Consider the following 21,560-nt stretch of genomic DNA (forward strand, 5'->3'; position numbering starts at 1 on the left):
AATCTAGTTTTCTGTTCAAACACACACAGTTTGTAAAAATTACCTGTGACAGTACAATTAATGATTTTAAAATCATGAACAGTGTCATTGAAGAGTCTCTCATTAAATTGAATGTTTATTGCAGCTCATTCTTCATCTATGTTGTGTGTTTGGGGGCTCAACAGAACAGATTACCTCAAAACTATGTTCAAAAGTTTCTGACACTGGAGACAAACAACTAAATTAGCACTTCCATATTAGATCAGATTACAGACATCGAGAAATGACCTGCAGGAAATGTCAGTTTGTTGACTTTAATCAAGAAATGCCAATTTGGACTTTAATTGTTTTTCCCTCGGATCTATCAAGTTACTCAAAGATACATTAAAATGCATTTCACGCACAACATACTTGAACACACCTCTCTTATGATGAACATTTTACATTTCAGAATTCAAAGTAATTTTGATATTTGTTTTCCTTCTTCTGGGGCTTAAAGTAAAAAATGTCTAAGTGGTGTAACTGTTCGGAGATTGTAAACAAGAAAATAAGTCTCATTAAAAGTTTGAAATGTGTGTATAAAAGTTTTAATCTTTTATTGTTATTTAAAAAATGGTCAAAGTATTATTAAAAACGAATATGAATACAAAGATTACATTTATACAAATTTGATACATGTATTTTAAACTGAAGTTTTAAAAGATTTTCCCATTTTATAATGTAGACATCTTTATTTGTCTTTGACCCATAAAAGTCACTTGTGGAAGAAACAAAAGGTTTAATTGTTTCACTGTCACTTCAGCAGGTGTATTGAATAGTTATGTAAAGTTACACACATCTGTGTGTCAGGTCAGTTTGTCTCTGTTGATTCTGTTGACTGTGATTTGTTTTCTTCACAATCATTACTGTTCACAATCAGTTCTCAAAGGGATGTCCATCTAAATCCTAAAACACAAAGTCAAAGTCAAATGTGCTGTATGGGACATTACTTCATTATCGATTTTATTTAAACATCAAAACAAACTATTAGCACTATCTGTGAGATATACTAATTTAAAATAAAACATCTCCATTACAAATCTGCTTAATATTAATCAATAGAAAACTATTCAAATCGTTTTATCACACATAGAGACACTGAAAAATCTGAAAAAATAATTTATATATTCACAGATCAATGATTCAAACTGATATTAACCCTCTGGGGTCTGAGGGTGTTTTGGGCCCTAGAGAAGTTTTGACATGCCTTGACATTTGTGCTTTTTTCAGTTGCTTAAAAAAATTGGCTAAAATCTGATAACACTGTATTCAGCACAAACTGGGCTACAATAATATGTGAGCAACATGTATGTACAGGTTTGTATTTTTGATAAAATAACATTTATGCATGGTTTTTGAAAAAACTAAAATTTTAAGTAATTGAAATAAGGCCATATAACACATACTAAACATTTGTCCACAAGCCTTTTGAGAACTGGATCTTGCAGCCTAGAGTTTTTGCTACAAAATGATGTGCAAACCATCCTGATCACTCATTCATACAAAACAATATACTAATTTAACTTTTGTAAGACAATTTTAGTGTTAGAAAGGTCATATGCAAGTAGGTGTGAATGATCATGAATATTGATGTGATTCACACCCGAGGAGACAAAAGACACCTCCACTGGGCCTATCACTGAGGAATGTGACAGAAAGACAATGAATGTGAGGAGACTTAATGATCAAAATCTTTCTTTACATAAAGACTTTACTTAATTTTGTACCTACACTACCATTTAAAAGATTTAGAAAAAGTCTCTTCTGCTCACCAAGACTGCATTTATTTGATCCAAAATACAGTAAAAACATTGTGTGAACTATTTTTACAATTTAAAAGAACAGTTTTCTATTTGAATATATTGTAAAATGCAATTTGTGATCAAAGCTGAATTTTCAGCATCATTACTGCAGTCTTCGGTGTCACATGATCCTTCAGAAATCATTCAAATTTGCTGATTTTCTAATATGGGCATATTTAAAGTGTATTTTACTCATTTACACCTGAACACATATTTGCAAGCACAAGCTTTGTTGATGATAATGAGGCAGCATAAACACTAGTTAAAATACAATCTAAACATTCATATTATTTTATATCATATTACATATCATATTTATATCATACAGCATACAATTTAAATACCTGCTTTAGCCGAAACAGCATTTAAATGTAACTAAAACTTGCTTATTAGGACATATTTCAAATGTCAATACTTTGAATCCTGGCTGGTAATTCTGGAAACAGTCCTACTAGTAAAACATGTACATGCTTATATAAAATAGCATGTCAACTAATGAAAACTAAATGACTTACTCATCCAAAATGTTATCCTCGGCTGGATCAAGTCTCTCTTCAAAATACAAACGTTCATTGCAGTCCCGCTGTTCTTCTGAGGAAAATGTTAACTCTTCCTTACTATCCATGAGTTTCCTCGCCTGTGTATCATTACAAACGCGCAGTAAGGTGAATGAATTGTGTTTACATCAAACCTCACTGTCGGGGGCATTTACCATTTGCATTGATCGTCTCAGCACATTAGCGTATGAATGCCGCGCTCTGCTGGTGGGTGTAATCACATTAGCTGTAATGATCTGAGCCGGTAAACACTGTAAATCTCTTTGTTTCATACAGATTACATTGCAGGAGAATATTTGTTTTAAATTTGAATTGTTTTTTTAAAAGTATAAATCTTAAGCTTTCTTTAGATATATGTTTCATGTTTGTGTGATAAGTATTCGTGGAGTTTCAGTTCATTTTTATGACGTGTTTCAGAAATATGCTCGTGGAGACAGACGTCTGATAGCTCACCCTTTTTATTTTCTATATTTTACAAAAGCACAAGGTTTTGTTTTTATTGTAAGTGTACACAAATAAAAGTAGACCCTTTATAGTCTCTAATGATGTCTTACACTTATCTGTATACCCAAAAATGACGGAGTATTTTAAGTTGTTTCCGCTGCTTAAATGATGAAAATATCCAGCAGGACACGCCGGCGCGTCCATCGACCCCAGAGGGTTAAACACAGTTAAATACTTTTATAGTACATAAGTAACAATTAATCTGTAAAAGAAACTTAAGGAGATAAATTCAAATATGATTATATTAATTATCACTACTCACCGCAGTATCTCCAGTTTATAATGCGGATCATCTTTTAGATCAGAGAGCAGCTTCACTCCTGAATATCTAAGATTATTATCAGACAGATTCAGTTCTTTCAGGTGTGAGGGGTTTGATCTCAGAGCTGATGTCAGAGTAGCACAACCTTCATCTGTGACATCACAACAACTCAACCTGCAGAGAACAATTGCACATGCTTCACTCTCTTCACACACATCAGTTCAACAGGAGGATATTACCATTTCTTTGACAGTTTAATATTTTTTCTAATTTATACGTGTTTGTGTTTCAAATGTGTAAAGAAACACATCAATTCAATATGATACAACAATATATAAATATGTATCTAGCTAATATTTAATCAACCATATTTACTGACAATGAAAAAGCTTTAATTCAATCAAAACAAACATTAATAAAATCAGATATCTTTATAAATATCAAACAAGATTTGTTTGTTTATCTACTGAACATCTGGACTTCTCTGATCTTATGATCGTTCAATGGATGATATTTTTTGGATTTACATTTGGACTACATCAGTTTCTATAGTATTTCCTAATAACATGTGACTCATAGTTCACACATAACTCTATATTATTTAAAAACATTGTTGCAGTTATACACTATTTAAAAATATTTCTGTCAGAATGGGAATCGGAGGAGGGAATCGTTTAGTCAGATTTTTTCTTCGGAGCCGACCGGTTGTGTCTTTTGCAAGCTACTGTTCCACTACTGTTCCACTAAGCACCTCTACAGAGCTTTTGCTGTTGTATCTTACGGTGGGTTACCAGCGGCTTTCTCTTCTCTGCACGTCAGTGCAGTCTACGCCCCTGGGCGCTTCGACAGTGCTTCTAAAAGAGCAAACACCCTCTAAAAGAGTATTTTCTCTAAAAGAGTAACATATTGGTGTTGAACGTCTTTTTAAAGATGCCTTTCCACCTTTGTGTAGTTCCTAGATGTGGCAGATATCTCTCCGCTTCTGACAGTCATGGGTGCTGCCTCACATGTCTGGGCTGCGATCACACTGAGGCAGCATTTATGAATGGTTCATGTTCTCATTGAGAGAACATGACCATGGCAACGTTGCGATCGCGGCTTTCCTTCCTCCAGGGGAAAGCCACTTCAGCCGCTTCTTCCTACGTGATTGAGGCTGGCGGGGCTGGCGATAAACGCGATCTGGGGAATATAGCAGGCGCTGTTTCACCGGGTGAATACCCACAAACCACCCGCCCCCCAGCACCGGATTTTGCCCCTGTCCGGATCCGATCCGAGACCGGCTCGTCCAACAGCCAGTCTGATATCTCCTTCGGACCCCCCAAGCTGGAGGAGAATATCGGCGCTGCATCGGAGAGGGTCGTGGCGCCTGATGCTGAGAACTCGACTGGGCAGCCACCTTCGGGTCTGCTCGCCCAGTCTAAGCCTGATCGCGCAGATTTACGTTATGCTTGCCCGGGCTGCCAAGAGTGTTGGGCTGGACCGGAACTCCCTGCCCCCCCCCCTCAGCCCTCACGGCTAGACGATTGGTTCATCGGATCAGGGCGCCACTTACAGTCACGCTCCCCCCCCCGGTCCCTTTCTTCCCGGAAGTGCATAATGAGCTGACGAAGTTGTGGAGGGCACCCTTTACTGCCCAAAACCATCCTGCTCGCTCGTCTGCTCTCTTGATGGCGGGGCAGTCCATGGGTACACGGAGGTCCCCCAAGTGGACAAAGCGTTTGCGGTGTGCCTGTGCCTGCAAAACATGGCCACTTGGCAAGATTTCCCGTTACCCCCCCACAGGCCTGTAGGATGACGTCGTCCCTGGCATCCAAAGCCTACAGAGCCTCCGGATGCATAGCATGTAGAGCCTACACTCTGCATGCTATGGCCCCGGGGGCTGCGCAATTACGCATTTACCCCATTGAGCCTACTTGCACAGTTGCTTTACAAGGTCAGGGAGGATGAAGAACAGGTCCTCATAGTGGCCCCCTACTGGCCCACTCGGATTTGGTATTCGGACCTTACGCTCCTCACGACAGCACCTCCCTGGCGCATTCCTCTGAGGAAGGACCTCCTTTATCAGGGACAGGACACCCTCTGGCGGAATATCTAAAAGTGTTCTACCACCTGCTGTCGTAGACACAATCAACCAAGCCAGAGCTCCCTCTACCAGGCAGCTCCATGCCCCAAAGTGGTGTCTGTTCACACATATCTTCCCGATCTGAAGACCCGCAGAAATGCGGTCAGGTCAGTGCTCTAATTTCTGCACACGAGGTTGGAGGGACGGCTGTCCCATCCACCTTGAAGGTGTTGTAGCCACTATGCCGGCCCACAACGATGCAGTGGATGCTAAGCCCTTGGGGGAGCATGACCTGGTCATCAGGTCCCTGAAGAGGTACCTGGAGGCTGAATCCTCCCAGGTGGGCAAGCATAGTGGCTACAACACCTTCAAGGTGGAGGGGGACAGCACCCCTTCCAACCTTGTGTGCAGAAATGAGAGCACTGACCTGAATGCGCATTTCTGCAGGTCTTCTGATCGGGAAGAGCACCAGGGTCCTCTCCGTGCTCCCTATGGGTCCTCGGAGAACCCACTTCGAGCCGCTAGACTCAAATCTGTACATACAATCTGTATGCTCTCCTCTGAAGATGGCCCTCCTGATTTTGCTCGCTTCCATCAAGAGTGTCGGGGACCTGCAAGCACCCTCTGCCAGCGACACTTGCTTGGAGCCCGGTCCGGCAGAAACTCACGTCACCCTAAGACCCCAACCGGGCTTCGTACCCAAGGTTCCTATGACCCCCCCTTCAAGGCCAGATAGTGAACTTGCAAGTGACTGCCCCAGGATGAGGCAGACATAGCCTTAACATTGCTGTGTCCAGTGCATGCTTTTCACACCTATTTTAGACCGCACACTGAGCTCTAGATGATTCTGAGCTACTCTTTGTTTGCTGTGGCAGACAAAGGGATGCTGTCCCCCAACAGATGTTTGTCCATGAGGTCATCAATGTCCTTGCACCGGCCTATTAAACCAGGCCATGCCCTCCCCCTTGCGGATTTGAGCACGCTCTATGAGGAGCATGGCATTCTCATGGGCACCAGCCAATGGCACCTCTCTAGCAGACATTGGAAGAGCAGTGGGCTGGGCAACATCCAATACCTTTGCGAGATCAATAACCTACGAGGGTTGAGTCGGTCCTGGCCCATTTTTTTCTAGAACTCGGTAATACGGGACAGCTGACCAGGTGTACCGCTTTCGCATAGCGCCTTTCCCCTCTTCCGAGGTGAACCCGTGTGCTTTTATCACCAGGTGTGTCCACAAAAGCTTGCTCTCCCTGGATGTCTTTCCTCCATAGCCCTATGGCTCGCGAATTCGGAGGAGGTATTTCCTGACCAGACCCAATTCAGGTACTAATTACTCTGTACTGGAATATGTGCTCCACAGGTAACGGTCATCACGATTACCCATGTGTTGTATATTCCGCGGTACGGTCCCCCTGTTGGCGGACCCGTGTCTCCCTTGGGCAGCTCCCTCTGACCCCGGTCGCTGTGTTTGTAGAGCTCCTCCCTCACCAGGTAGGACCTTCCACCGCACCACCTCCATGTGTAGCTCATAAGCCCATGTGATGGATTTTCCACAGGTGACCTCCCCAGCCTGGGCAGGATCTGGTGTCTGCGGTGTCTTTTCCCCCTGAAAGAATAGGTTTGGAAAAGAACACCTTCCCTGATGCATGTTATAGCATTATATGGCCCCAGCCGATTCTAACAGCCCTATAGTGAACATAGAGAGAGAAAAGGCCGCGGCTGGTGCGACCTGCTCCCATCGCTTGTCTCCCCCAAGAGAAGAGGGTTGCCGGGAACCTAAAAAGTATATGACATTTTTTTTGCGTGCTGCTCCTTTGGCACGCAACAGCTTGTTTGCACCCGCATCATCAGTTCACGTAACACGATTCAGTGTCATGGCGTTATTGGATAGGGACACCTAGTGTTACTTCACCGAAACATCGTCGAGTGAGTTAAAGATGAGAAATGTCTAGGTTACTGTTGTAACCCCCGTTCCCTGATGGAGGGAACGAGACGTTGTGTCCCTCTTGCCACAACACCATAAACCACTGTAACGGCCGTACCTTATTCTTGGCTGCTCAGTGCAAAACCTAAACAGATGCACGATTCCCTCGTTTTGTACCAGTATGTCCGGGGGAGGTACATGCAAATTCTGTTCACCAATTCTAATTGAGGCTCTCAAGAGAGAGCGCCCAGGCAACTTAGGCTCTCAAGAGAGACCCCTAGTGTCACTTCACCGACACAACGTCTTGTTACCTCCATCAGGGAAGGGGTTACAACAGTAACCTATACGTTCTCTTCCATTATCAGACAGAACTTTTTAAATTATTTTTAAATCTTTATTATTTCCTGCAGAAGGAGAATAAAGGAGGATTTATGAGTTTTGTGAAATCTTACCACAGTTTCTCCAGTTTACAGTCAGGATTCTTCAGTATATCAGAGAGCAACTTCATTCCTAAATCTCTAAGATTATTCCATGACAGATCCAGTTTTCTCAGGTGTGAGGGGTTTGATCTCAGAGCTGAAGTCAGAGCAGCACAACCTTCATCTGTGACATCACAACGACTAAACCTGCAGAGAACAATGACACGCTCTTCACTCTCTCAGCTCACAACACACACATCAGTTCAAGGATAGTATTACAATTTCTGTGTCCGTTTAATATTTTTTCTAATTTATGTGTGTTTTTGTGTTTCAAATGTGTAAAGAAACATCAATTCATTATGATAGAACAATATATTAATATGAATCTAGCTAATACTTAATCAACCATCTTTAATGAAAATGAAAAAGCTTTAATTCAATCAAAACAAACATTAATAAAATCAGATATATTTATAAATATCAAACACAAAATAACTGTGTAATTTTAAAATATGTTTTTTCTTGTCTTTATGACTTAGTTTTCTTCATAATTCTTCATTTAGCTCATGTGGTTTATTTTAAATACTGTAAATGAATCAGTTGTGACTTTTCTGTCTGGTATCTTTGTTCTCTGATTCTTGATTTAGATTTGTTTCTTTCTCTACTGAACTTCTTGACTTCTCTGATTTTATGATTGTTTATTGGATGATGTTTTTGGATTTACATTTGGACTTGATCAGATTCTATAGTATTTCCTTATAACATGTGACACACATAGCTCACACATAACTATATATTATTGTAAGAGTTGTTGCAATTATGCACTATACAAAAATATTTCTGTCAGAATATCAGATCATGTGAATCTCAGATGATCTTCAGTTTCCAGTGAGGATTCTCCAAACATGAGGGGGAGTAAATTACAGATTTTCTATTTTTAAGGGCAAAATTAGGACTCAATCGGATAAGTTAAAGCAACAATATCTTCCGTTATCTGTGAGAACTCTTATTTAAAAAAAATATATTATTTAAATGTTTTCACTATTGTTAAATCTTTATTATTTACTGCATAAAGAGAATGAAGGAGGATTTGAGAGTTTTGTGAAATCTTACCTCAGTATCTCCAGTTTACAGTCACGATTCTTCAGTATATCAGAGAGCAGCTTCACTCCTGAATCTCTAAGATTATTATCAGACAGATTCAGTTCTTTCAGGTGTGAGGGGTTTGATCTCAGAGCTGAAGTCAGAGCAGTACAACCTTCATCTGTGACATCACAATCACTCAACCTGCAGAGAACAATGACACACTTTTCAATCTCTCCATTCAGAACACACATATCAGTTGAGCAGGAGAATATTACCATTCCTGTTTCCTTTTAATATTTTTAAAATTTATGTGCGTGTTTTTGTTTCAAATGTGTAAAGAAACACATCTATTCAATATGATACAACAACATCTAAATATGAATCAAGTTAATATTTAATCAACCATCTTTACTGACAATGAAAAAGCTTTAATTCAATCAATACAAACATTAATTGAATCAGATATCTTTATAAATATCAAACACAAAATAACTTTTTCTTCCCTTCATGATTTAATTTTCTTCATAATTCTTCATTTTAGCTAATGTGGTTTATTTTAAATACTGTAAATGAATCAATTTTGACTTTTTTGTCTTGTTTCTCTGTTCTCTGATTCTGGATCTTGATTTTGATTTGTTTGTTTCTCTACTGAAATTCTGAACTTCTCTGATCTTATGATAGTTTATTGGATGTTTTTTGGATTTACATTTGGACTAGATCAGTTTCTATAGTATTTCCTTATAACATGTGACACACATAGCTCACACATAACTATATATTATTGTAAGAGTTGTTGCAATTATGCACTATACAAAAATATTTCTGTCAGAATATCAGATCATGTGAATCTCAGATGATCTTCAGTTTCCAGTGAGGATTCTCCAAACATGAGGGGGAGTAAATTACAGATTTTACAAATTTTAGGGCAAAATTAGGACTCAATCGGATAAGTTAAAGCACCATTATCTTGCATTATCTGACAGAACTCTGTTTTTAATGGTTTTTTTAATTGTTGTTAAATCTTTTTTATTTACTGCAAGAAGGAGAATGGAGGAGGATTTGAGAGTTTTGTGAAATCTTACCTCAGTATCTCCAGTTTACAGTCAGGATTCTTCAGTACATCAGAGAGCAGCTTCACTCCTGAATCTCTTAGTTTATTCCCAGAAAGATTCAGTTCTTTCAGGTGTGAGGGGTTTGATCTCAGAGCTGAAGTCAGAGCAGCACAACCTTCATCTGTGACATCACAATAACTCAACCTGCAGAGAACAATGACACACTCTTCACTCTCTCCGTTCACAACACACACATCAGTTTAACAGGAGAATATTACCATTTCTGTGTCTGTTTAATATTATTTTTATAATTTATGTGTGTTTGTGTTTCAAATGTGTAAAGAAACATCAATTCAATATGATACAACAATATCTAAATATGAATCTAGCTAATATTTAATCAACCATCTTTTCTGACAATGAAAAAGCTTTAATTCAATCAACCAAACATTAAAGGGGTCATGACATGGTTTTTTTTATTGTATTATTATGTTCCCTTAGGTGCAATTATAGTATTAATATATTTTTTTTAAGAAAACTTTTAAAATCTAGTGATTTATGACCTTTTCCCACCCTGTTTCTCATCCTCTGATTCAAACAGTCTGTTATGGGGGCTGTTTCCATTTAAGACTTCAGTGTTAACGCTCACTGTTATGATTGGCTAACGCCAGTGCCTATGTATCAATTATTGACGCTTCCAGCCAGAACAATATGCAAGTAAACTAAGTAAAAACACTGTGATTATTCATAATGAATGAAACTGCGCTTTAAAAAGTAGTTTAAAGTTTAAAATAGATTACTTACAGTTTACGCCGTCGTTGTTCCCAGAATAGTCGGCACGGACTTATCTTTGAGTCAACAGTTTTCTGGCAAAGCCAGCATCATATTGAGATTTGTTCTCAAAACAGTCATCCTTAAAATGTACAGAACAAACGCTTAAGTTAACACTGCCGTGACTCGGACGTCCGCAAAAAATAAACTGCATCCATTTTTCCCTGACGCCTGGATCTTTCGGCAGCTTATTCAGAGGTTTTGTTTGACCACAGCCAGGAACAGCACATCTGTGTGGCATCGTAATTTTCCTAGTGCACAAGTAGTCTCTGCCAGAGCTCGCTGTCCATCGACTGAACACTTGTGAGGCGACGGCATACGTAAATGAGCGTGAGTTGTCTTGTGCTTAAAGCGTAGTTATCTTGTGCTGGAGGCGGTCATATGCAAAAGCTGTTACGCCACTTCTAACCGCACACGCCACTTCTAACCATGAATCCAGAACGAGCTGTATTTTGAGCTTGATTAAATAAATGATTCGTTTAGAATGGGGAGGACGTCTTAAAATATTAAACTTGCAGGACGTTTTAATGATACAAAGACCTCTTATATACCAAAAGATCAAGGCAAATTTGGTTTCTCATGTCATGACCCCTTTAATAAAATCATCATAATCTTAAAGGGTCTTAAAGGTCTTAAAATAAATGTATGTTCCCCTTCTGTCACTCACTCGACTTTGTGTCGAATGAAGCGACACTAGGGGACTTTCTTGAAGGCCTCGGTTACCTCTGAACTTGAGAAAAGGCCAATGATAAATTGCCAGAGAGAATTTGCATGTCCCTCCCCCAGACATACGGGTATAAAAGGAGGGAATCATGCTCACAACCCCCCACTCGGCGGAGAGTGGAGGCTCAACCCCTGGCGGTCCAGCTGATTTGGGAGCGGTTTGGCAAAGCACAGATAAACCTGTTTGCTTCCCAAGAGACCTCCCACTGCCCACTCTGGTACTACCTAGTGGAGGCTCCCCTCGGGATAGTCACGCAGGCACACAGCTGGCCCCGGGGGCTGCGCAAGTACGCATTTCCCCCAGTGAGCCTACTTGCACTGGTGTTGTGCAAGGTCAGGGAGGATGATGAACAAGTCAATTTAGTGGCCCCTATTGGCCCACACGGTCATGGTTCTCGGACCTCACACTCCTCATGACAGCCCCACCCTGGCAAATTCCCTTGAGGAAGGACCTTCTTCCTCAGGGACAGGGCACCCTCTGGCATCAGCCCCCAGACCTCTGGAACGTCCACGTCTGGCCCCTGGACGGGATGAAGAAGATCTAAGTGGAGTGGTGATGGCGTAGTGGCTAAAGCACAGGGCTGTTAATCAGAAGGTCGCAGGTTCTAACCCCACGGCCACCACCATTGTGTCCTTGAGCAAGGCACTTAACTCCAGGTTGCTCCGGGGGGATTGTCCCTGTAATAATTGCACTGTAAGTCGCTTTGGATAAAAGCGTCTGCCAAATGCATAAATGTAAATGTAAATGTAAGTGGCCTACCCCTGCTGTCGTAGACATGATCTACCAAGCCAGAACTCCCTCTACCAGAAAGCTTTACGTCCCAAAGTGCCACTTGTTCGCGAATTGGTGTTCTTCCCGATCTGAAGACCTGCAGAGATGCGCAGTCAGGTCAGTGCTCTCCTGTCTGTAGGAGAGGCTGTAGGGGAGGCTGTCCCCCCACACCTTGAAGGTCTATGTAGCCGCCATGTTGGCTTACCACAATGCAGTGGACGGCTGAACCCTCTCAGGCCATGCCTGTTTGCTTCATGGGATCTCTCCGTGGTCTTTTCAGACATTCAGAGACCTCCCCTTTGAGCAGCTAAAGTCAGTCGAGAGCCCTCTCCTTGAAGACGGCCCTCCTGATTGCACTCGCTTCCATCAAGAGGGTTGGTGACCTGCGAGCAGTATCTACGTCAGCGACACTTGCCTGGAGTCCGGTCCGGAAGCTGCTCATGCCATCCTAAGACCTCGACCGGTCTTCGTGCCCAAGGTTCCTACGACCCCCTTCAGGGACCATGTATTGAACCTGCAAGCGAAGCTGCCCCAGGAGGAGGCAGACCCAGCCTTATCGTTGCTGTGTCTGGTGCATGCTTTGCGTACCTATGTGGACCGCATGCAGAGCTTTAGATGTTCTGAGCAGCTCTTTGTCTGCTTTTGTGGACAGTTGAAAGGGAACGCTGTCTCCAAACAGAAGCTAGCCCACTAGGACGTCGATGCCATCTCTTTGGCCTATCACACCCAGGCCATGCCCGCACCCTTGCGGGTTCGAGCACACTCAACGAGAAGTGTGGCATCCTCGTTGGCACTGGCCAACGGTACTTCCCTAGCATACATCTGCAGAGCAGCGGGCTGGGCAACACCCAATACCTTTACAAAATTGTACAAATCACAGGGTTGAGTCGGTCTCATCCTGTGTTCTCTAAGGACCGAGCACATAGTACTCAGGAATACGGAACGTCTGACTGGGTATTCCGCTCTTCATAGCGGCTTTCCCCTCCACTGAGGTGATCATGTGCGCTCTTTTGCCCAGTAGAGTCCACTAAACTCCCTGGATGTCCTTCCTCCCAAGCCCTCTGGTCTGCAAATTCAGCTGAGGAATTCCCCGACCATACCCACTACGGGTACCCTACTGGCAGACCCGTATCTCCCTTGGGCAGTCCCCACTGTCCCCTGGTCGCCATGTTTGTAGCAACTCCTCCCTCACAGCAGGTAGAATCTAGCACCGAGCCATTTCCACATGTGGCCTGAAAACCTATGTGACATATTTTGCCACACTTTACCTCCCCCCAACCTGGGAAGGTGGTGGTCTCCGTGGGGTCTTTTCCCCCTGAAAGAATAGGAGTTGGAAAAGAACACCTACCCCGATGCGTTTTATAGCGTTAAAATGGCCCCAGCTGCTTTAACTCTATGTGAGAAACATAGAGAGAGAAAAAGCGCAGCTGGCGCGGCCTGCACCCATGCTTGGCACATCGCTTTGTTCCCCTCTTTCGGGATGCCGGGAACCTAAAAAGTTTATGCCGTTATTATGGGCCATTGGAGAAGGGTACGTGCAGTCTGAAGCAGCCTGTCGCTTTGGCACTCAACTGCCTGCCCGCACCTGTGTCAGTAGCTCACGTACACGGTTCAGCGCATGGCATGATTGAATAGGGACCCCTAGTGTCACTTAATTTGACAGACGGGAACATCTAGGTTACTGTTGTAACCTCCATCACTGATGAACCAAGCCACTGTAACAGCCGAACCTCAGTGCAAAATCTGAATGAACAGATAAACGATTCCCTCCTTTTATACCAGTATGTGCAGGGGAGGGACATGCAAATTCTGTCTGCCAATTTGTCATTGGCCTTTTCTCAAGTTCAGAGGTAACCGAGGCCTTCAAGAATGTCCCCTAGTGTTGCTTCACTATCAGGTCACTATCAGGTGAGACATATTTTTGGGGAAAATTTTAGGGAGTAATGTTAAATAAAATTCACTCATGACATGACAAAATGCTGCTTCTTGATTTCTTTTAAACTTTCAGTAATTCTCTCATGTTTCACCTCTGCTCATGTCTCTTCAGTTCTGATCTGAAGACACTGTTCTGATCTGAAGACCAACTGTTGTCAGCCCTGTCCCTTATTACAATAAATTCACCATCAAGCCATTACACCACAATTAGACCTATATGATCTCAAAATAACCTCACAAAGAAATCGTTGGTGTTAGTGTAGTAAGCACTGTGAATGTTCAGCTACCTGTCCTGATAAATGACTTTAGTGTGATTTCCCCTTTGTAGCCTAAATGTGATGATGTTTGAACAATGTTGTGATTATTGTGAGTGTTACTTACTGAACTGATCTGGATTCTTTAATCACAGGCAGCAGATTCCGAAGAACTTCATCTGCTTTATTATGTGCTCCTATAAACTGTGTCAGATCAAACACATCCATCTTCTGCTCTGAGGTCAGCAACACAAACACTACAGCTGACCACTGTGAAGAGGAGAGTCTTGTCTCTCTTATTTCTCCAGATGTCAGGTAAAATTGGATCTCCGTCACAAGTGAATCATCACCCAGTTCATTCAGACAGTGAAACAGATTGATGGATTTATCTGGAGAGCGATTCTTTCTGATCTTCTGCTTGATGTATTTCACTGTTTCCTCTTTGTTGTAGGAGCAGCTTCCTGTCTGTGTCAGTAGGTCTTGTAAGAGAGTGTGATTAGACTCCAGTGAGAGACCCAGAAAGAAACGAAGGAAGAGATCCAGATGTCCATTCTTACTCTGTAAAGTCTCATTCACAGCAGTCTGATGCAGGTCAAACATAGAAACCTGTTTTGACGAATTTGGATTCATCAACTTTAAAAATTTGGAGAATAGTCTTTGTTTGGTGATTTGTTCAAACACATTTATGTTGTTGTTTGTAAAGGAGAGCTGCACATATAGAGCTGCCAGATGTTCCTGAATGCTCAGATGAACAAAGCAGAACACTTTCCCCTGATACAACCCAAACTCCTCTCTGAAGATCTGAGTGCACAATCCTGAGTACACTGATGCTTCTGTCACATCAATGTCACACTCTCTCAAGTCTTCCTCATAGAAGATCAGATTGCCTTTCATAAGCTGCTCAAAAGCCAGTTGCCCCAGTTTGAGGATCATGTCGCTGTTTTTACTTTTCTTCTCATAGTCCTTCTCATGTTTGATGTTTGTCTGAATGATCAGGAAGTGTGTGTACATTTGAGTGAGTGTCTTGGGGATCTCTCCTCTATCTGCTTCACTCAACATTGTCTCTAGAACAGTGGCTGAAATCCAGCAGAACACTGGGATGTGACACATGATGAAGAGGCTTCTTGATGACTTCAGGTGTGTGATGATTCTATTGGCCAGACTCTGATCTCTGATTCTCTTCGTGAAGTATTCCTCCTTCTGTGGGTCATTGAAGCCTCGTACCTCTGTCACTCGATCAACACACTCAGTGGGGATGAGATCAGCTGCTGCTGGTCTGGAGGTGATCCAGATGAGAGAAGAGGGAAGCAGATTCCCCTTGATGAGGTTTGTCAACAGCACATCCACTGAGGCTGATTCAGTGACGTCACACAATCTCACATTGCTCTGAAAATCCAGAGACAGACGGCACTCATCCAAACCATCAAAGATGAAGAAAACTTTATATTCCTCTCTGGATATTTCCATTTCTTTTGTTTCACTGAAGAAAACCCGAAGAAGATCTGAAAGACTTAGTTTTTTGTCCTTTATCAAATTGAGTTCTCTGAAAGGAAGTGGAAATATGACGTGGATGTCCTGATTGGCTTTCCCTTCAGCCCAGTCCACAATGAACTTCTGCACAGAGACTGTTTTTCCAATTCCAGCAACTCCTTTAGTCAGCACAGTTCTGATGGGTTTGTCTTGTCCAGGTAAAGGTTTGAAGATGTCATTGCATTTGATTGGTGTGTCCTCTGTTGCTGCTCTTCTGGACTGTGTCTCAATCTGTCTCACCTCATGTTCATTATTGATCTCTCCTCTTTCACTCTCTGTGATGTAGAGCTCTGTGTAGATCTCATTCAGGAGTGTTTGGTTTCCCTGCTTTGCTGTTCCCTCACACAAACACTGAAACTTCTTCAGCAGATTGAATTTGAATGTGTTTTGGACTTCAACATGTTGTGAGTGACTGTAAGATTGAAATCAATGTTAATTTGTACAGTTTTTGTTGTTGTCATTTTAGTTTTTTGACAAATATGTTCTTTAAAAAAGTACATATATCATAATGTCATTTTCTTTCATTTTATGTGTTGCTCAGATCTAAAATGGCATAACATTTTAGTCAACAGAACATTTTTTATATTTTAGTTGACGATAATGTGCAAAATGACAAAAAAAGTGTACAGCTCGGTACAGCGTCATGGCAAGAGGGACAAAACGTCTCATTCCCTCCATCAGGGAATGGAGGTTACAACAGTAACCTAGACGTTTCCAGTCTGTCACTCACTTCGACATTGTGTCGTGACACTAGGTGTCCTTATCCAAAAACTCCATGACGCTGAACCATGTTATGTGAGATGCTGATGCAGGTGCGAGCAGGCAGTTGCGTGCTTGAGTAGCAGGCTGCATCAGACTGCATGTTTCCTTCCCCAATGCCCCATAGAAATTTTGTCATAAAACTTTTTAGGTTCCCACACCCATATGGGGGGACAAGCGACGTGCCAACCATAGGACCAGGCTGCACCTGCTTTTCTCTTTCTCGATGTTTCTCATATAGTGTGTAAAAGCGCTGGGGCCATCTTAACGCTATAATATGCAATCGAGTGTGTCGAGGCAGGCAAAGAATGAGGATCTAAGTGCAGCTTTATTTAAATAAACAAGAACACTTAGAACAAAGAAAAACACAGGAAACCTAGCACAGGGCATAACAAAACATGCAAGAACTGACAAAGGAAACAGGGAAACTAAGAGCTTAAATACACAAGAGAACAAACAAGGGAATGAGGAACACCTTGGGAAACAATCAGGGAATGAGAAATAATCAGGTGAAAACCAATCATAAAATGAAACTACAAAGGACTACAACAAAAAACAGGAAACAGTAACTAAACTAAACTTCAACATAAAAGCACAAAAACAAAAGACAACAGGGAATATGTGACATCAGGGAGGGTGTTCTTTTCCAGCTCCTATTCTTTCAGTGTGAAAAGACCCTGCAGAAACCGCATCCTGCCCAGGCTGGGGGGAGGTAAATGTGGCAAATACGTCACATGGGTTTTCAAGCCACACGTGGAAGTGGCGTGGTGGTAGATCCTACCTAGCGAGGGAGGAGTTACTACAAAACACAGCAACCATGGGGAAGACGCAGGCCCACCAACGGAGGGGGCATATCGCGGAAAATACATGCATGAGAGGATTCAGCCTCCGGGCGCCTCTAAGGAACCTGATGATCAGGTTGTGCTTCCCTAAGGACTTGCCATCCACTGCATCATGGTGAGCCAAGATAGCGGCTACATAAACCTTCAAGGTGGAGGGGGACAGCCTCCCCTCCAACCTCCCCTGTTGGAATGAGAGCACTGACCCGACTGCGCATCTCTGTGGGTCTTCAGATGGGAAAGAACACCAGTTCGGGAACAAGCACCACTTCAGGGCATAAAGCTCCCCAGTAGAGGGAGCTCTGATTTGGTTGATCATGTCTACGACAGCAGGTGGTAGACCACTTAGATCTTCTGCATCCCGTCCAGGGGCCAGACATGGAAATGCGCACTTGTGCACTTGGGCCAGCCCTTCCCAAATCAGCTGGACCACATGGGGGTTGAGCCTCCCACTCTCCGCTGGGTGTGCCTTGTCGCGACAGCGCATCCGCTGTCATGTTGAGGCTGCTGGGGATATGCATGGCATGCAGCAACCTAAGTCACGGCTGGCTCAAAAGGAGAAGATGGTGGGCGAGTTGTGACATGCCACGAGAGCACACGCCACCTTGCCGATTTATGTACACAATCGCAGTGGTGCTGTCTGAATGGATCAAGACGTGCTTGTCCCGGAGTAGCAGGAGAAACGTTCACAGTTAAATGAATATAGCCAAAAACTCTTGGCAGTTGATGTGCTAACCCAAGCGGGGCCACGTCCAAGAGCCGGCGGGTTGTGCCCATTGCAAACCCAGGTGGGAGGAGGCTTGAAACCCACTGTGTTGAAACCCAGGAGGCTTGCCCACTGTATTGAGGACCCCGCAACGGTGCATCAGAGAACCGGTGAGTGAGTTTATTTTTATCTCTCTCTCTCGCTGTCGCTCCGTGTTGGCCTTTCCCTCACCAATGTTTTTTTTTTGTGCTTTCCCCTCCTGTCTCTTCCCAGGTTGAGGTAGGCGGGGTTGACCAGCCAGCAGACGGGGCGCAAGGCATGGAGGTGGGAGGATCTACGTCATGCCGGGTGCTCCCTGGTCCGAGGCAATGAGGAGTGTAGAGCGGAGGAGGGCGGGGCCGGGCTGGAACTTCTCTAAGAGAAGTCGGCCTGAACCCACACTCAGGGAGGTACAAGATAACATCGTCAAGATATTAGTGGAGAAGATGAGTCAGAATACAGCTATTCTTAATCAAGAAATAAAGTAGAACCGAGAGTGTGTTAATACTTTGAAGGAGGCTACAGAATTTATTTTTCAAGAATTGAAGGATGTAAAGGCAGACATCTCCAATATGAAAACATTGGGCGAAGACCATCAGAAACGGATAACAGAGCTGGAGGACAAGCTCATAGAATTGGAAAGCTACCAAAGACAATGGACCTTGAGGCTGTATGTATTGGCAGAACAGGAAGGCGAGGATGTTAAAGCCCAGATGGTTGAAATCTGCCGCTCTGTCACCCCAGAAAATGAGAAGACCTGTCAACAGCACAGATGTTAGCCACAGAGTTGGAAGGAAGAGTTCGGAGATTCGACAAGTTATCATCAGGTTCGTAGCCGGGTCAACAAGAGATCTCATTTGGAAGAATGCAAGATCTAGAAAATCTAGAAAGCTGCAGTTTGGGGAAGACCTGACGACAACAGATAAGGAGGCTCCTAACACACTATGGCCCCAAATCGATGCTGCAAATAAAGAAGAAAAAGAGCCTTTTTTGTGGGAGCTAAAGCAATAATCGATGGAAAAGAAGTTCAAGTCTCTATGCTATATGTGTTCGTTAAACTTTGTATCTCTGTTTGAGATATTCACCTTGAAGCTCCTGAATGTGACTTTGTTTATGAGAGTGTTGGACTCTAAGGTAAATTACATTTATTATGTCTCACATTTGTTTAATAGACTTCCTTAAATATACACACAGGATTATTGATTTACTTTTTTTGTTCAGTTGCGCTGTTCTATGGCGTTTTATATGATCTTTATTTTTCTTCACTGCTTGTTTTTCTCTATGCAATGTCATTATGTTTATATTCATATAATTTAAGGCGTATTCGTGATATGTAAAAAATAGGGCTGTCAATTGATAAAAAAATGTAATCTAATTAATTACATGGTGTCTGGCTTAATTAATCGCGATTAATTGCATTTACAAATATTTGCTGAGAAAGCCACTCATATAACAATAATTGAATATATAATGATGAAATAATTATACATAGTTATCTTTAAATATTATATAAATATATGAGGGCTTGTTTAAGGACCTGTCACACCTGCGTCAGACATGCTTCTGTTGCGTCTCGGGTGCGTTGCGTCATAAACATACATTTTTAGGTCACTGTGTCAAGTTAAATATAGTTTAATACTTAGAACGTCTCAGGTTACTTAACTGTAATCCATGTTCCCTGATAAAAGCAGAACGAGATGTTGCGCTGATTTAGCGCTTTGGGAACAACTTTAGGTGTGACCAGCTGTGAATATGTAAGCAACACTTCAATGAAATTGACTAGAATTTATAGCCTCTGCTGATGACATCATTGTATGCACCTGTAGCAGGGCTATAAACAGATGCGTCACAGGTGCACCGTCAGGTATTTTGTCTGAAGAGCAGTCCTGGGGCATCCCAGTGCGGCAATGAAGCGCAGCATCACATTCATCACGTTTTATTAGGGAACAGGGGTTACAGTTAAGTAATCCAAGACATTCCCTATCAAAAAGCTAACTTGATGCTGCGCTGATTTAGTGCTTTGGGAATGAGAATACCCATGCAGTTGCACAACTTACGGTTGTGTAGTTGTGCTCACAAGAGCACAAGAGGTCTCAGACATGAGCTTGTGATGTTGACTCAAGGACACAAGAGCCCGGAGTGGCATGAACATCCAAACTATAAAATCTTATGAATGTGTTCGGAGAGGACCAGTCTGCCGCATCACAAAAATGCTGCAGAGGGACACCTCTAGCCAAGGCTTTAGAGGAGGTGACCACTCTGGTAGAGTGAGCCCTGATACCTACTGGCAAAGCTTGACCACACGCCTCGTAGGCCAAGGCAATAGCGTCTCTCACCCAATGCAATGTTGTCTGCTTGGTGGCGGCCGCCCCCCCTGTTGCGGCCCCCAAGGCAAACTAATAGTTGCCCTGACTTACGCCACTTGATAGTACGGTGGACATAAGTCTGAAGTCTTTCAGGTCTCTCCGCACCCGTACCAGCAGGTTCAGAGGAAGCTTCTTTCCTGCAGCTGTCACCCTACTGAACTCTAGCTCTGCATCCTGGTGACAATTGACAGCTGTCACCCCCCCCCCGGACACTACCCTATCCCACCCATTCTGTTCTATTTATTTATTTAAATGTACATACTGTAATTACACCTATACATAGCCATATTCTACTACTCTTCATACTATTCATCCTGTACATACACTTATTCTTACTGCTCTTATAATGTTACCACACTGCACATAGCAGTACATACTGTACATTTCTGTTTATATGGTTCATACAGATTATCCATATTTACTCTGTTTTTCTTACTATATATTCTGCTAATACACTGCATGTATCTATATTATTTTACTACTATTTTAAATGTCACTGCTACTACATTGCACATATCTGTACATGTTGTTCATACACTGCTCATATTACATAGCCATATTTATTCTGCTCTTATAACACTACAATATATTTCTTGTCCTGCCTATGCAACACCTGTCTATCCTTGATTATCACATTGCACTTTCCTGCTTTTTTGCACTTCTGGTTGGACGCAAATTGCATTTCGTTGTCTTTGTACTTGTACTCTGCACAATGACAATAAAGTTGAATCTAATCTAATCTAATCTAAAAGGGCACGGACTGGACAACAGCGTTGTAAACGGCGGGGAGCAAAAGGCTTCGAGAATGACCGGATGTACAGTCGAGAAAGGAACTTTAGGCAGGTAGTCAGGATGTGGGTACAAAATTGCTTTAGCCATTCCTGGGGCAAAATCTAAGCAGGCTGGCAAGACAGACAGAGCCTGTAGATCCCCAAATCTTTTTAGAGAAGTAATTGCCATAAGAAAAAACATCTTGAGAGTCATAAGTTTATCAGACGCTGACTCTAGAGGTTCGAAGGGGGTCTCAACTAGACCCTCAAGGACTATTGCTAATTCCCATGAAGGGATCCTGGTCTTAGCAGGAGGTCTCAGTCGCATGGCTCCACGAATGAAGCGAGCG

At 42.6% G+C, this 21,560-nt stretch overlaps 1 protein-coding gene across 6 annotated transcripts in view; it reads right to left on the reverse strand.

Annotated features, from left to right (window-relative positions):
• Positions 1-557: 557 nt before the first annotated feature.
• Positions 558-21,560, reverse strand: part of LOC127650402 (NACHT, LRR and PYD domains-containing protein 3-like) — a 40,088-nt gene continuing 19,085 nt past the window's right edge. For all 6 annotated transcript variants that reach the window (XM_052135823.1, XM_052135824.1, XM_052135819.1 and 3 more), the window contains 6 exons: positions 14,329-16,143; positions 9,717-9,890; positions 8,662-8,835; positions 7,582-7,755; positions 3,144-3,317; positions 558-924 (listed from right to left, as the gene is read on the reverse strand). In XM_052135823.1, the coding sequence (XP_051991783.1) occupies positions 918-924; positions 3,144-3,317; positions 7,582-7,755; positions 8,662-8,835; positions 9,717-9,890; positions 14,329-16,143 (2,518 nt within the window). In that variant the 3' untranslated portion in view covers positions 558-917. The remainder of the gene's footprint in view (positions 925-3,143; positions 3,318-7,581; positions 7,756-8,661; positions 8,836-9,716; positions 9,891-14,328; positions 16,144-21,560) is intronic.

This window comes from Xyrauchen texanus, chromosome 10 (assembly GCF_025860055.1).
Source record: "Xyrauchen texanus isolate HMW12.3.18 chromosome 10, RBS_HiC_50CHRs, whole genome shotgun sequence".
In the NCBI taxonomy this organism is placed as follows: Eukaryota; Metazoa; Chordata; class Actinopteri; order Cypriniformes; family Catostomidae; genus Xyrauchen; species Xyrauchen texanus.